The 14,669-nt window shown below is 47.3% G+C and overlaps 1 protein-coding gene across 5 annotated transcripts in view; it reads right to left on the bottom strand.

Annotated features, from left to right (window-relative positions):
* The window catches only part of LOC145358766 (transducin-like enhancer protein 4), a 204,940-nt gene that overhangs the window by 91,234 nt on the left and 99,037 nt on the right, over window positions 1-14,669 (bottom strand). For 3 of the 5 annotated variants that reach the window (XM_080213032.1, XM_080213029.1, XM_080213031.1), the window contains exons 7-8: window positions 14,431-14,626; window positions 12,422-12,444 (exon numbers count right to left, since the gene is read on the bottom strand). In XM_080213032.1, coding sequence (XP_080069158.1) covers window positions 12,422-12,444; window positions 14,431-14,626 — 219 coding nt within the window. The remainder of the gene's footprint in view (window positions 1-12,421; window positions 12,445-14,430; window positions 14,627-14,669) is intronic. The other 2 variants (XM_080213033.1, XM_080213030.1) reach the window with 1 other exon arrangement.

A 14,669-nucleotide genomic window follows, 5' to 3' on the forward strand; every position in this document is an offset into this window, starting at 1 on the left:
ATTTCCACCACATCTCTCTGAGGCAGCGATTGTTGACGTCTGGCACTTGCCCCAAACACACGGTAAAATTGCCCATTCTAGGCCTCTGGTTTCTCCATTTACCAACAGTCAGAAAATACCTTTCTTTGCAAAACAAGCTGAACTAAAGTTCCTTCACACTTAACATCATTAAGAGGCTGACAGCAGCAATTGTGAGATAAGCACTCCTGGCACATGCCAAGCTGCAGAACTTATTAGTCACCTTTGAGTTATTTTGGTAAGTCTCTGTGCAGAATTCTGGCTGGGAACTGCTCGAGGGTTGGGTGGGGAGGTGGGGGGCGGGTTAAGTGTTCACATTTTAACCTTATTCCACTTTACCACACAGAACAGCTTGTGGTTTGTTTTTGCAGCAAACAGCTAAGCGAGCAGATCAGTGCGAAGGCCCCGTGCTCAGTACAGACCTGAACACTCCAACCCGAGACTGTAGCCACAGCTTCTGCTTATTCTCAGGCTGACAGCAGACCACAAGCAGCACTCACAGTGACCACAGCACAGATCCAGCCTCCAGCAACATGCACGGAGCTCTTTAAATTCTGCTTCATGTCCAAACTGCTTTCAGCTTCCAATTGGGTAACCCTCTGTCCCCCCCTCCCATACTCCTCCCAACACCCCACATCACCCCCCCCCTCACCTTCAGCTCACTTTCCAAAGAGACTGTATGGCATTGGCAAGCACTGACACGTATGTGTGTGTGTGTGTGTGTGTGTGTGTGTGTGTGAGAGAGTGAACAAGCGTGCGTGTGCGTGCACAAGTGAGCGTGCATGTGCACGACTGAGCGTGCACGAGTGAGCATGCGTGTGCACGAGTGAGCATGCGTGTGCGTGCTTGTGTGCGAGCAAGTCAGTGGAGTTCTGTGTGTGCATGTGTATGTGTGTACACGAACAAGTGTGCATGTGTGAGCCCAAGTGTTCATTTGTGCGTGTGAGTGAGGGGGGCGAGTGAGGGGGGCGAGTGAGGGAGGCGAGTGAGGGAGGCAAACCCAATGCTGATTTACCCCAACATTTGTGCGTGTGAGTGAGGGAGGCGAGTGAGTGGGGCGAGTGAGGGGGGCGAGTGAGTGGGGCGAGTGAGGGGGGCAAACCCAATGCTGATTTACCCCAACATTTCCACATCAGGTTGGGGCTTTCAATGTGATGTGCCTCTTTGCAGGGGCTTATCTAAATCTGACTGTCTTCAGAAACATATTCACTCATTCTCTGAACGGCTATTTATTTAAAAAAAGGACTTACTCTCTCTTGCATTATAGATTGTATAAGATGATTGGTGCAGCTGTTGAAACATCAAAATATTACACCACAAACCGCTCCCTGTCTCATCTTAGGTTTCCCTCCCTACCAGTATCAGTGGTTTGGTGCTTTGCCAACAAGAGTCTGACTAATTATCCTAAGCCTATTAGTGTTTCTTTTAAAAATACATTTAAATTTCCACTCGAAGCTAGTCTCTTGCACTCCTGATGGTTGGGGACAGTACCACAGGCAGTCGTCATGTGCTAGTATCTAACCCAAATGCCTGTAGCGTGGGCTCCAACAGTGAATATCAAAAGCCAATGGAGCTGGGTACACTTGCAAAGACCCCCAATTCTCACCCAAAGCCCAGATGGCCATCGTTTATTTAGTCCATTTCATAGAACCTGTGTAGTGCAGAAGGAGGCTGTTCGGCCCATCGAGTCTGCACTGACTCTCTGAAAGAGCATCCCACCTCGGCCCTAACCCCCACCCTATCCCCATAACCCCAAGCATTTACCATGGCTAATCCATCTAATCTACACATTGTTGGACACTAAGTGGCAATTTAACACAAACTATCAACCTAACCCGTAGAGCTTTGGACTGTGGGAGGAAACCAGAGCACCCAGAGGAAACCCACGCAGACACGGGGAGGACGTGCAAACTCCACACAGACAGTGACCTGAGGCTGGAATTGAACTTGGGTCCCTGGTGCTGTGAGGCAGTAGTGCTAACCACTGTGCTGCCTGATTTTCCCTCCTAAGTACTCAGTTAGATTGAATCCAACTATGACAGCCCAATTGCAACTGAGGTCAGCTAACTGAGCACAGGCAGGGGCTGAAGCCTCTGGCCTACTCAGGCTGTATGCAATATCCATACATGATGTGGGATACTTACTGAGTCATCAAAGATGCTAATATCCATAGTTACAGGGATTATTCATCAGCAGTAATGCGTCAGGTATATCCACATTCTATGTGGCTTTTACCTCCCCACATAATTTTGTGTTGCTTCAGCCACTTGTTTTGATTCATCGTACAGCATCATAACTGGGTTCTGAAAGCTGTTTACACAACGCTCATTCATTCATTCCCCAAAGGCAGGTCATTGCTCCATTGTCTGCTCATGCTTCATCCTGAACCATTTCAACAGCAATTATAGTTTTTGGGTGTTGGTTTTCCTCCTCCTCCTTCCACTCTCAGGGATAACAAGAGGAGGCAGGTTTATCTCGGCTGGAACTGGAACACAACCTAAGCCACCACCACTGATCTGAACCACACGCGGTCATTTGGCCAATCGAGCTGAGAAACCAGCTCAAATTAGATCATCATTCACGAGGCTCCTTAAATCATGTCCTGCCCAATCCACCCACTCTGTCCCTGACTGAACAAAGCCCACAAGGCCCCTCTGCAACATAACCAATGCAGGGGTGAGATCCAGGTGCCAGTGTACACCAGGGAACAATCCTAACCCAGGTTCACCTCCTGGCATCAAATTGGCACCACTAACGTCTCTACCCTGAGCACTGTGCTCTCCTCGCCTAGGTGCATGCCTTCTGAGACCAGCTATGCTTCACATCACTCTGACCTCACGCCACCCCAGATGTGTTAGCTGACGTGGAGGTATGATTCCAGCGTATTTTTTAAAAAATTTATTTCTGAGACATGGACATTGCTGGCCAGCACTTATTGCCCCTGGAGGGCAGTTGAGAATCAACCAAATTGCGCGCGCACACACACACACTTGCTTGCACACATGCACTTGCTCGCGCACACCATTTCCACCATCTGCCGTGGCAGGATTCGAACCCGGGTCTCCAGGACATTAGCTGAGTTTCTGGATTAACGGTCTCGCGATAATACCACTGGGCCATTGCCTGCCCCAGCAAAATATAGGCTCGATAATGAGATACTAACTTATTCCGATGAGGTGCCTAACATTTATCGGCAGGGACTGTGGCCTGCCACTGAATGGTGGTTGGGGGGGGGGGGGGGGTGGGGCGGGGGGGTATAGAAACGATAGCTTCCTGCTCCTGTGTCAACATGGAAATAGACATTGGCCTTCTCGCGATAGTTTCCACTCTCATCACCAAACCTGTCTGATGCAAATGGAATCAGAAAATCCCGGCCTCGATAGCCAAGGAAACAGGCTGTCCAAGCAGGCGGTCAGTAATTCGGTAAAGGCATCGAGGATGAATCATAGAATCCTACAGTGCAGAAGCAGGCCATTCTGCCCATCGAGTCTGCACTGACCACAAAGCCACCCACATCCTATCCTCATACCCCTAGTTAGTCCCCCATGACACTAAGGGGCAATTTGGCATGGCCAATCCATCTAAACCACACATCTTTGGATTGTGGGAAGAAAGCGGAGCACCCGGAGGAAACCCACGCAGACACAGAAACTCTGCACAGTGACCCAAGCTGGGAATCGAACCCGGGTCTCTGGCACCATGAGACAGCAGTGCTAAGCACTGGGCCACCATGCCACTTGGAAAGCAGGGCTCCAACACCTCAATCACAAATCCCACATGATTGCACATTTGCCTGCAAAATACTGCAAAGCAGGAAGGACCCTGTGAAGACTTTATTTAAAATGAAAAACAGCTTAATAAAGCTTAATTGATTCCCAGCTCGGGTCACTGTCTGCGTGGAGTTTGCACATTCTCCTCATGTCTGCGTGGGTTTTCTCCTAAAGATGTGTGGGTTAGGTTGATTGGCCATGCTAAAATTGCCCCTTAGTGTCCTAAGATGCTTAGGTTAGAGGGATTAGCGGGTAAAATATGTAGAGATGTGGGGGTAGGGCCTGGGTGGGATTGTGGTCAGTGTAGACTCGATGGGCCGAAGTGCCTCTTTCTGCACTGTAGGGTTCTATGATTCAATGAGAGGGGCAATTATTTATTAAAAAGGGGCAGATGATTCCTCTATTCAGCAAAGTTCTGCTTTCAATAATGTTTTAATAAAATCACACAATGTTAGCTCACACCTGCTAAGAATGCAATGCAAGCCATTAAAAAGGAACGCGATGAACTTTTAACATCCTATCAGGGTTTGCTTAAAGTCTTTTTTTTGTTTCATTGACTTTGTTCTGAACCTTGGTATTAAGACCATGAGCAGCAGTGATGGTATCATCGGAATAACACGGTCTGGAGGATTCACTGAGGCAAACACGCACAGTGCTGACATTGTCAGGGGAACATGGTTGGGAAAAGTTACTGAGTCAAGGCACAATCTTCCATGTGTAAAGCTTTGTAATAATGTTCGAAAGGATTGTGCAATAAGACAAAGGTTGTCCCAGATTTCATCAGATACATCGCCCCACCTCTGCATTCCTCACGACAAATCGTATTTTGAGTCTTTTGTGATGATGTAAAGTTTATGTCCAATGTATTATCTTCATAACTTTCAAAAATGTAGGAATTTGATGGAAACTAGGAGTAGGAGTAGGCCATTTGGCCCTTCAAGCCTGCCCCATTCATTATCATCATGGCTGACCATCACATTCAATCTCCCCTTTCCCCAAATCCCTTTAGCCCCAAGAGCTTTACATAAAAACTTCCTGAAATCAGACATTTTGGCCTCAATTCCTTTCTGTGGTAGTGAATTCCACATATTCACCGCAGCACAGTGGTTAGCACGGCTGCCTCACAGCGCCAGCGACCCGGGTTCAATTCCCGGCTTGAGTCACTGTCTTTGCGGAGTCTGCACGTTCTCCCCGTGTCTGCGTGGGTTTCCTCCGGGTGCTCCAGTTTCCTCCCACAGTCCAAAAGACATGCTGGGTAGGTGCATTGGCCGTGCTAAATTCTCCCTCAGTGTACCTGAACAGGCGCCGGTGTGGCGACTAGGAGATTTTCATAGTAACTTCATTGCAGTGTTAATGTAAGCCTACTTGTGTCACTAATAAATAAAATAAACTTTTCCTCAACAGCGCACTAGGTTTAATTGGCCTACAGTTGAGCCAAAGTCATGGGGTCAACCCTCTCGGTTGGTACCTATGTGATTCAATGAATGATATTGGTGCCCTTGGCTTGGATGTGGGTGAACCATCTGTCAGGACTTCCACACCTGATTGGGTATCCAATAGCCCGCTGTCGCAGCTCCGCACGTGTAAACGTCAGGCAGAACTATGTTGGCCCCAATCAAACATCCCCCCCAATTATCACTGATGCATTTTTTATATGACTCCCTCAAGCCACTACCTGCCGAGGAATACTTGTAAATTTACTTACTATAACTTGGGACTTTTCATAGAAATAGAATCCCTACAGTGCAGAAGGAGGCCATTTGGCCCATCAAGTCTGCACTGACAACAATCCCACCCAGCCCCATCTCCACAGTCCCACATCTTTTTTTTAATTCATTCATGCGACGTGGGCATCGCTGGTTGGGCCAGCATTTATTGCCCATCCCTAGTTGTCCTTGTACTGAGTGGCTTGCTAGGCCATTTCAGAGGGCAGTTAAGAGTCAGAGTCAATCACATTGCTGTGGTTCTGCAGTCACATGTAGGCCAGACCAGGTAAGGAGGCAGATTTCCCTCCCTAAAGGGACATGAGTAAACCAGATGGGTTTTTCCAACAACTGACAATGGTTTCAAGGTCGTCAATAGATTCTTAATTCTGGATTTCTTTTTGTTGCGGGATTCAAACTCCAGCCCCCAGCTCATTAGCTGAGTTCCTGGATTAATAGTCGAGCAATAATACCACTTGGCCATCGCTCCCCTTCTAATCCCCCTGATATTAAGGGGCAAATTTTTTTTTGATTATGTTTGTTGAAAATAGTTAATGTATTTTACATAGCAGACACAGATACACAGTGCTCGCGTGTACATTCCAATGCAACTGAGCAGCGGGCTCCCCGTGGCCAGGGGACAAGCCCCTGGCACTGCCCACCCCCTGCCTGGGTCCCACCTGATTGCACCGGGAATGACAGTGATAATATAAAAACAAAAAGGCTGAGGAATGTGGCTGGAAAATCAACTGTGCACCCAAACAGCCCAGATTAGAGTGAGTGGAGAAAAGACAGAGACAGAGAGCAAGACAGACAACAAAGGAGAGAGGAGACACGGCCAATCGACCTAACCCACACATCTCTGGACTGTGGGAGGAAACTGGAGCACCCGGAGGGAACCCACGCAGACACGGGGAGAATGTGCAGACTCCGCGCAGACAGTGACCTGAGGCTGGACTGTGCTGCCGTCTCCCCTAGAGAGACTGGGGGTGCCAACCTGCAACCCCCCCCTCCCCATCCCCCACCACACCCACCCACAAACCTGTACGAAGTGTCACCCTGGTGAAGATCGCCATTTTGTATTCACAAGGAGGCACAAAATGGCCCACGGCGCCGGCTGAAATGTAATAAAACAGGGCCGGCACGTAACCACGGCAACAGACACGGACACGCTGAGTATCAAACAGTGCTCACTTTGTAAACAGATTAGGATCAGTCTATAACAGTAAGAGCTTATTATAGAGTAATTACAGCCTAACAACTGGGCAGGATGTCCTGAATGAAGGGACTAAACTGAACTCACAACCTATAGTTTTCAACTTTCAAAGATAAACAAAGAAGGAGACGTATCTGTGTTTCCGATCGACTCCACACCCAGACTCTGGGAAAACTGCTTTGTAACCAGATATTCCTTAACCAGCTTCAACAAGCCCGACTGTGGACAGGAACAGGATTGCCAGAATATGCCCGTGTCATGCCTCTGCACTGTGGCATTCATCAGGATTAAGTATTTGTTCTTGCACGGAACTCATTAAAAAATAACTTACATTTTCACCCAATAAATGATCACAAGGGAAGGCCTTTCTCCTTCATCCACTCTTCCCCTGTAAGTGTGGGTCTCACAAATGCAGCCCCCACCCCACAATCAATTGATGCCAGGTTGGGACGGTGGATAGCACTGCTGCCTCTCAGCGACAGGGAGCCAGGATTGATACCTTACTCGTCTGTGTAGAGTCTGCACGCTTTCCCCGGGTCTGCGTGGGTTTCCTCCGGGTGCTCCTGTTTCCTCCCACAGTCCGAAAGACGTGCTGGTTAGGTGGATTGGCCATGCTAAATTTCCCCTCTGTGTACCCGAACAGGCATTGAAGTGTGGCAACTAGGGGATTTTCACAGTAACTTCATTGCAGTGTTAATCATAAGAATCCCCATTGTACAGAAGGAGGCATTCGGCCCATCGACCTTACATCGACAACAGTCCCATCCAGGCGCCACCCCCCGTGACCGTACATATTTACCCTGCTAATCCCCCTGACCCCAAGGCCGATCAACCTAACCCACACACCTTTGGAGCGTGGGAGGAAACCCACGCAGACACAGGGAGAATGTGTAAGACTCCTTACAAACGGTCACCCGAAGCCAGAATTGATCTTGGGTCCCTGGCACTGTGAGGCAGCAGTGCTAACCACTGTGCCACTCTGCCACCCCAATGTAAGCTTACTTGTGACACTAATAAAATAAATTTAAAAATATGTAAAAGCCACACATACAAGCCTCGGCTCTGACTTGGCAATGTGATTACAGCGGGCATCGTAGCTGCACCCGATCCTCTCCCAATGCCAACACGCACCAACATTTTCCTGCAGGGAATGGCCACAGGATGGAAATCAAGAGAGTGAGTCCAGGCCAGTGATGGTGTTCCCTTCACAACAATATTCCTTATTCCGGGGACGTGTGGCTCTTCCCCAGAGAGAGAGTTAAAGAGGCAGCTGTTTGTTTGGGGAAGGGGGAAAGTAAGCAGGGGTTTGACAGCCACAGGCACCGATGTGTCGGCATTGTTCCAGTTCACAAGGCTATTCCTGAGAACAGTAGCACAGATGCAGCAGACGGAAAAGTAACCAGCACATGTTGGGACAATGATCAGAGCTGGCCTGCCTTACTTGGATTCAGGCCACGGATGCGTTGTACTGAAGGATAACAGCAAAGTCAACATCCTTCTGATTGAGTGAGCCGCTGTCAATTATTAGGGTGGTATGGCCTCTGCCATAGGCTTTCCCGTCAGTCTGAGACCCCCCCACCCCCACCTCCTGTCTGTGGGTTGATTATACAATTACACTCTGGCTTTAAGAACACAATGACAGACTCCTATCTAACTCAGGGCATAAGTGAAAGTAGGTAATTTACCAGCAAAATTAAATAATATTTGAATATAGAGCCTGCGCTCCCTGAAACACTCACTTCCCGTAACACTTTCCTGCCGAGTTTTAATACTTTGTTTATCATATGGATTTGATTACTTTTTTTTAGCTCACTCTCCAGTTTAGCCCTCGAATCTCTCAGCTGAGCTGCCCTCTCCTGTGCCTGAGTCCTTGAGTATACCTGAGTGTCCGTGCATTGCCTCCCTGACCATTTCAGCTTTCTCCATGCCCAGTGATAAGACCTAGACCTGTGTCCCTAGCTGTGACAGGCAGGCCAAGTTGAAAAGTTGTCAATAGACGTTTTTTTCACTGAACAATACAAAATCAATAAACACACTTGTATACCTTAAAAACGATTCCTGAGTCAGGGCTGGGAAGGCAACTCATAGTATCCCTACATGTGAGGCCATTCTGCCCATTGAGTCTGCACCAGTGTCTGACAACTTAACCAGGCCCCGCCTGCAGATATCCCCGTAACCCCATGCATATACCCAACTAATCTCCCTAACTTGCATATCTTTGGACACTAAGGAGCAACTTAGCACAGCCAATCCATCTAACCTGCACATCTTTGCACTATGGGAGGAAACCCATGCAGACACAGGGAGAACGTGCAAACTCAAACAGACGGTCACCCAAGGCTGGAATCGAACCCAGGTCCCTGGCACTGTGAGGCAGCAGTGAAACCACTGTCCCCCAACTGAGGCTCTTTACCTCAGGGAGCCATGGTGTTGGTTACTCCAAGATCTTTCTATACATCACTATTACACCTTAACGCACAAAGTATTTAATACAAGGGGAAACATTGATGTAGCGGTAATGTCGCTGGACTAGTAATGCAAAGGGTCTAATCCAAAATTAGTGCTCTGGGGACATAGGTTCAAATCCCATCACTGCAGCTGGTGACACTTAAAATTCAATTAATTAATAAATTCAACTCCTCTCAGGAATGGTGACCATGAAAACCATCATCGATTGTTGTAACAAAAGCCCATTTGGTTCACTAATGTCCTTCAGGGAAGGAAATCTGCCGTCCTTACCCAGTCTGGACTACATGTGACTCCAGAACAACAACAATGTGGTTGACTTTTAACTGCTCCATGTAATCTCCTGGGTAACTATCCAGGTAAGTCCCACAGCACTGTTAAAAGTCTCCAAGTCCAGCTCAAGAGTTGAATGGGTCTCAGGGTGAAAAGGAGAATTGCCTATTGAAATTTGAAACTTCCTGGGCAAATTCTCACAGGGACAGTGCATCAAGGCTTCCTGATGCGCACCTTCAGGCATATAGAAACATGGAAACCTTACAGTGCAGAAGGAAGCCATTTGTCCCATCAATTCTACATTTCAACAATCCCACCGAGGCCCTGTCCCCACAACCCCCATATTTACCCTGTCCATCTCTCTAACCTACGCATCCCGGGACACTAAGGGGCAATTTAGCATGGTCAGTGTACCTAACCCACACACCTTTGGACTTATGTTCTTATTTTATGTCCGGTCTCTGGAAGATTTGGGCTGATATTTCAGTGGGCAAATCGACAATATGTGGGACAGGATCCCTCGGGAGGTGTTGGAAGCAGTTAGTGCATATTCCAGAGATTTCATTCAGAAAGCAACATTTTTGAGATACTGCAAATGGGTCTGTTGTGGCCTTGTTGACAGAGGGATTGATTGCTGTAATTATTCACCAACTCCATCTCTGCCATATCATGGAATTACCAGAATGACGGAAGACAAATGAGACAGACCTTGCTCTTTCTTCATTTCACACATTTCCAGGCCATGCTCAATTTGACTTTTTCCCGTACTTCTGTGCTATTGTTTTCTTTTATAAACACTTCTGCAAAAACAGGCAAACTCCCAGAAAAATACAGTTAATAGTTATTTAAGACCAGAAGACATAAGTACAGAAGGTACTTTCTGTACTTATGTGTCGCCGATGATACGAAGGTTGGTGGTGTTGTGGATGGTCTGGAGGGACGTCAGAAGTTGCAGCGTGACATAGATAGGATGCAAGACTGGGCAGAGAAGTAGCAGATGGACCTCAACCCAGATAAATGTGTAGTGGTCCATTTTGGCAGGACCAACGGGATGCAGGAGGACAATATCAAGGGTAGGAGTCTTAGCAGTGTTGAAGAGCAGAAGGATCTTGGGGTCTGGGTCCATACGACTCTTAAATCGGCCTCGCAGGTGGAGGATGTGGTCAAGAAGGCGTATGGTGTACTGGCCTTCATTAATCGAGGGATTGAGTTTAGGAGTCGGGAGGTAATGCTACAACTTTACAAGACCCTTGTCAGACCCCACTTGGAGTACTGTGTGCAGTTCTGGTCACCTCACTACAGGAAGGATGTAGAAGCTATTGAGAGGGTGCAGAGGAGATTTACAAGGATGTTGCCTGGATTGGGAGGCATGCCTTATGAAGATAGGTTGAGGGAACTAGGTCTCTTCTCCCTGGAGAGACGAAGGTTGAGAGGTGACCTGATAGAGGTTTATAAAATGTTGAGAGGAATAGATAGGGTGGATTCTCGGAGGCTATTTCCCAGGGCTGAAACAGTCGCTACAAGAGGACACAGGTTTAAGGTGCTGGGGAGCAAGTACAGAGGAGATGTTAGGGGTAAGTTTTTCACTCAGAGGGTGGTGAGTGAGTGGAATCGGCTGCCGTCGGTGGTGGTAGAGGTGAACTCGCTGGGATCTTTTAAAAGACTTCTGGATGAGTACATGGGATTTAATGGGATTGGGAGTTATAGATAGTTCTATGGCCTGGTAGATATGGATATGATTGGCGCAACTTGTGGGCCGAAGGGCCTGTCTGTGCTGTAGTGTTCTATGAAATAGGCCATTCAGCCCATTGAGTCTGCTCTGTCATTTAGTGAGGTCATATCTGCTCTGATGTGATAATGCTCAATTCTCCTTTCTCATCTTATCTCCATAATGCTCAATTCCCTTACTGTTAAAATCTGTCTACCTCAATCTGGAGTGTGTCTGTAGATGTTAGGCAAGGTGATAGTATTTGTAGAGGAATGTGCACCCGTTACTGGCACTGGATAAGGAGAAATACTCTGGTAGCTGTTATTCAGCAATTTATAAAGCTTCAAATTATCATCATTAAGAATATACTCACAGATGACTATTCTGTATTTATCTCATTTACAAATTGCAGGCATAAACTTGTGCTCTATGATAATATTAATAGAACCATAGAATCCCTAAAGTGCAGAAAGTGGCCATTCAGTCCATTAAGCCTACACCAATTCTCTGAAATAGCATTCCACCTAGCCCCTCCCCTCCGTCCTATCCCCCATAACCCCATGCATTTACCATCGCTAGTCCACCTAACCTACACATCTTTGGACACTAAGGGGCAATTTAGCATGGCCAATTCAGCTAACCAGCAGATCTTTGGACTGTGGGAGAAAACCGGAGGAAACCCATACAAACACAGGGAGAACGTGAGGCTGGAATTGAACCCAGATCCTTGGCGCTGTGAGGCAGCAGCGCTAACCACTGTGTCACCCAGATGAATGTGGTTGTACAAATTTTCTATCTGCTGTGTAAATTATGTTTAGTTAGCACATTTTTTGAATTACTGGGCAAAGCGACTTCACATGAATATGATGTTTGTTGATAATGCCACACAGCTCGCACAGTATTAGCACCCCCATCCGTCCCCAATACCCTGCCTCTCCGATCCCCCCAAGCACGTTCGGCTGGTGCTCAGAATGATCGTTGCCGTGTTGGCTAAGCTCTGACAGGATGATAAATCACAGCATCTGCCACCACAGGTCTCCTTGTTAGAAAAGATCCACTAATGATTCGCACCATGGCACCCTGCCAGAGGGCAACAGCAGAGTTCGGCAGGGGAGGCAGTCCCGGTGTGAGTCATGGGAGCATGGACCCTGCAGATTTCCTGGGATATGTGCATATCTGAGCTGTTAGTCACAGTGTCACTGCTGTTATAATGTCATCAGCTCACTGGGAGGAAAAGGTGCAAGAATATAAACAGGATCTCACTTACCCGACTGGGGTCTCTGTCACGATCTGGATGCAAAATGTCCAGACGAAGGATTGCAGAGGGCATCGGTCAGATTCAGTGAGAGGCAAAGAAAGGAATGAAAAACAGAAAAATAAGGGACAGTTCAAAAACCAAACAAAAACTCTCTACAATGTTGTAGCCACAAGCTTCTCTTCACATGTGTCTCTCCGTTAAAAGTATGGAATTCAGTGACATTGGCACAGAAAGTTCCATGTGGATCTGCCACGTGTCAAATATTGCATGGGGTTTTAATTTTATACAATTTACTTCCTTCATATGCAAGAAAAACGACGTTTTGACTGACACAATGCAGTATGTCGGTTCAGAGAACTTTTCTGCTTCTAGACGCAAGGATAGGGAGTTTTACCATTCCGCCCACAAAGGGAATCAAAGGGGCGGGATACAGACTATGCAGAGGTCCACTGATCTTGGGCAGGATTTTCCGATCTTGGTGTGAGCGCGACTGGAAAATCCTGCCCTAAGGGTTAGGGATTTTATCTCTGACAAACTGACTGCAACAGAACTGAAAATCAAGTGCTGTATATAACCATTGCCCGTGTTAATCTCTCATTAGCTCTCTAACCATCAAACTGAGCAATTCCTGCCTGGCCGGCCTGTTTGTGGATGGCCGGGAATGTCCTTAACCGGCTTAGCAACGTCACTGCTTTTCTCAAGCCAATGGTGTTACAGTACGTTGACTGTCTCAAGCAGTGGTGGACAACCTGCGGCAGGGCAGGGGAGGGCCACGTGGGTTGGGAAGAGGTTCCCTTCTGCGGGCAGTGTCCAAATACAAAATAGACTCTCATAAATTCATTTGGGATTTCAGGAGAAACGTATATCCTCCAGAGAATTGGGTTCTCAGTCTGGCTCACAAGACATTTTGTTGGCTATTGTCCATGTGCAGCGTAACCACATTCCGCTGATTTCCATTCCTGTAGTTTTATTTCCTACTGGTTTGACTGAAGGAATTCGCACGTAAAGCACGGGCCAGCGAAGTGAGGTACGTGCCACTTGCTCACAACATTGACTGTAAGAGCCGTGCGTCCAAAATGTCTTCCGTTTTTACCATTTGAAGTTGATGAAAGCTCTATTAATATAGAAATGATTACATCTTTTCTACAAATGGTTACGAAATATTAAATGTATTTAATCTTGTTCATGGGGTCATGGTTAGTGAACAATCTTGTGACCCACTGAGATGCAGGAAGCCCATCCATGCAGCCCACTCACCAGCCTAGGTTGCCCAAGACTGGTCTAAAGGCAGAGTGGGAGCAGTGGGTTGCAGTACATGCCAGCTCTCTGAAACATGCTCTTTCACTGATCTATGCTGGTTTCTATGCTCCCTGTGGACATCCAGCCCCCATCTCATGCATGTTGCATAGTCTTGTATTCCTTACTTACTTAGCAGCATTGTAAAAGCTTCTATGCTTTTTTTTGTCTCAACTAAGCCACGTGTTAGCAAGTTTCATATTCTAACCACTCTGTGGAGAATATTATATTTCTCCTGAAATCCTGGGTTTATGAGAGGCTATTTTGTACTTAGACACCACCACAGAAGAAAACATCTTCTCTACATCAACCCTATTCAATCCCTAATCCCAGTACTTATTGTACTGTGACAGTCTCAAACTGCCTTTCACATTCATGTAAAAATAAATATTTTCCTGATCATAGAATCCTATAGTGCAGGAGACCATTCAGCCCATCAACCACAGTCCCTATCCCCATAACCCCATGTATTTACCCTAGCTAGTCCCCCTGACAATTTAGCATGGCCAATCCACCCTAACCCACACATCTTTGGACTGTGGGAGGAGCACCCAGAGGAAACCCACACAGACATGGGGCAAACGTGCAGATTCCACACAGATAGTAACCCAAGCCAGGAATTGCACCCGGATCCCTGGCGCTATGAGGCAGCAGTGCTAGCCACTGTGCCACCCCATGATCTTTACCTACATTTGTGAGATGCTGTTAACCCCCTCCCTTACCTCTGTGATGGTCCATGTCCAAATGATTTTTGTCGTCTTTCATTGCGAGATGGGCGTGAACTCCAAGGGCGCTGGACAAGGTCAAGAGGCCTGAGCCACCGCTGATGGAAGGGATTCCTGCAGCCTGGAGTCCTGATGGGTGTGGGGTGAGCGGAATCGGAGGTGCATGGTGGGACAGGTGCTGGAGCTGCTGCTGCTGTAAGTGAGCAAGTTTACAATGAACAAGAAATCGACAGAAT

This window comes from Carcharhinus amblyrhynchos, chromosome 26 (genome assembly GCF_965287045.1).
Source record: "Carcharhinus amblyrhynchos chromosome 26, sCarAmb.v2.hapA, whole genome shotgun sequence".
Taxonomy (NCBI): Eukaryota; Metazoa; Chordata; class Chondrichthyes; order Carcharhiniformes; family Carcharhinidae; genus Carcharhinus; species Carcharhinus amblyrhynchos.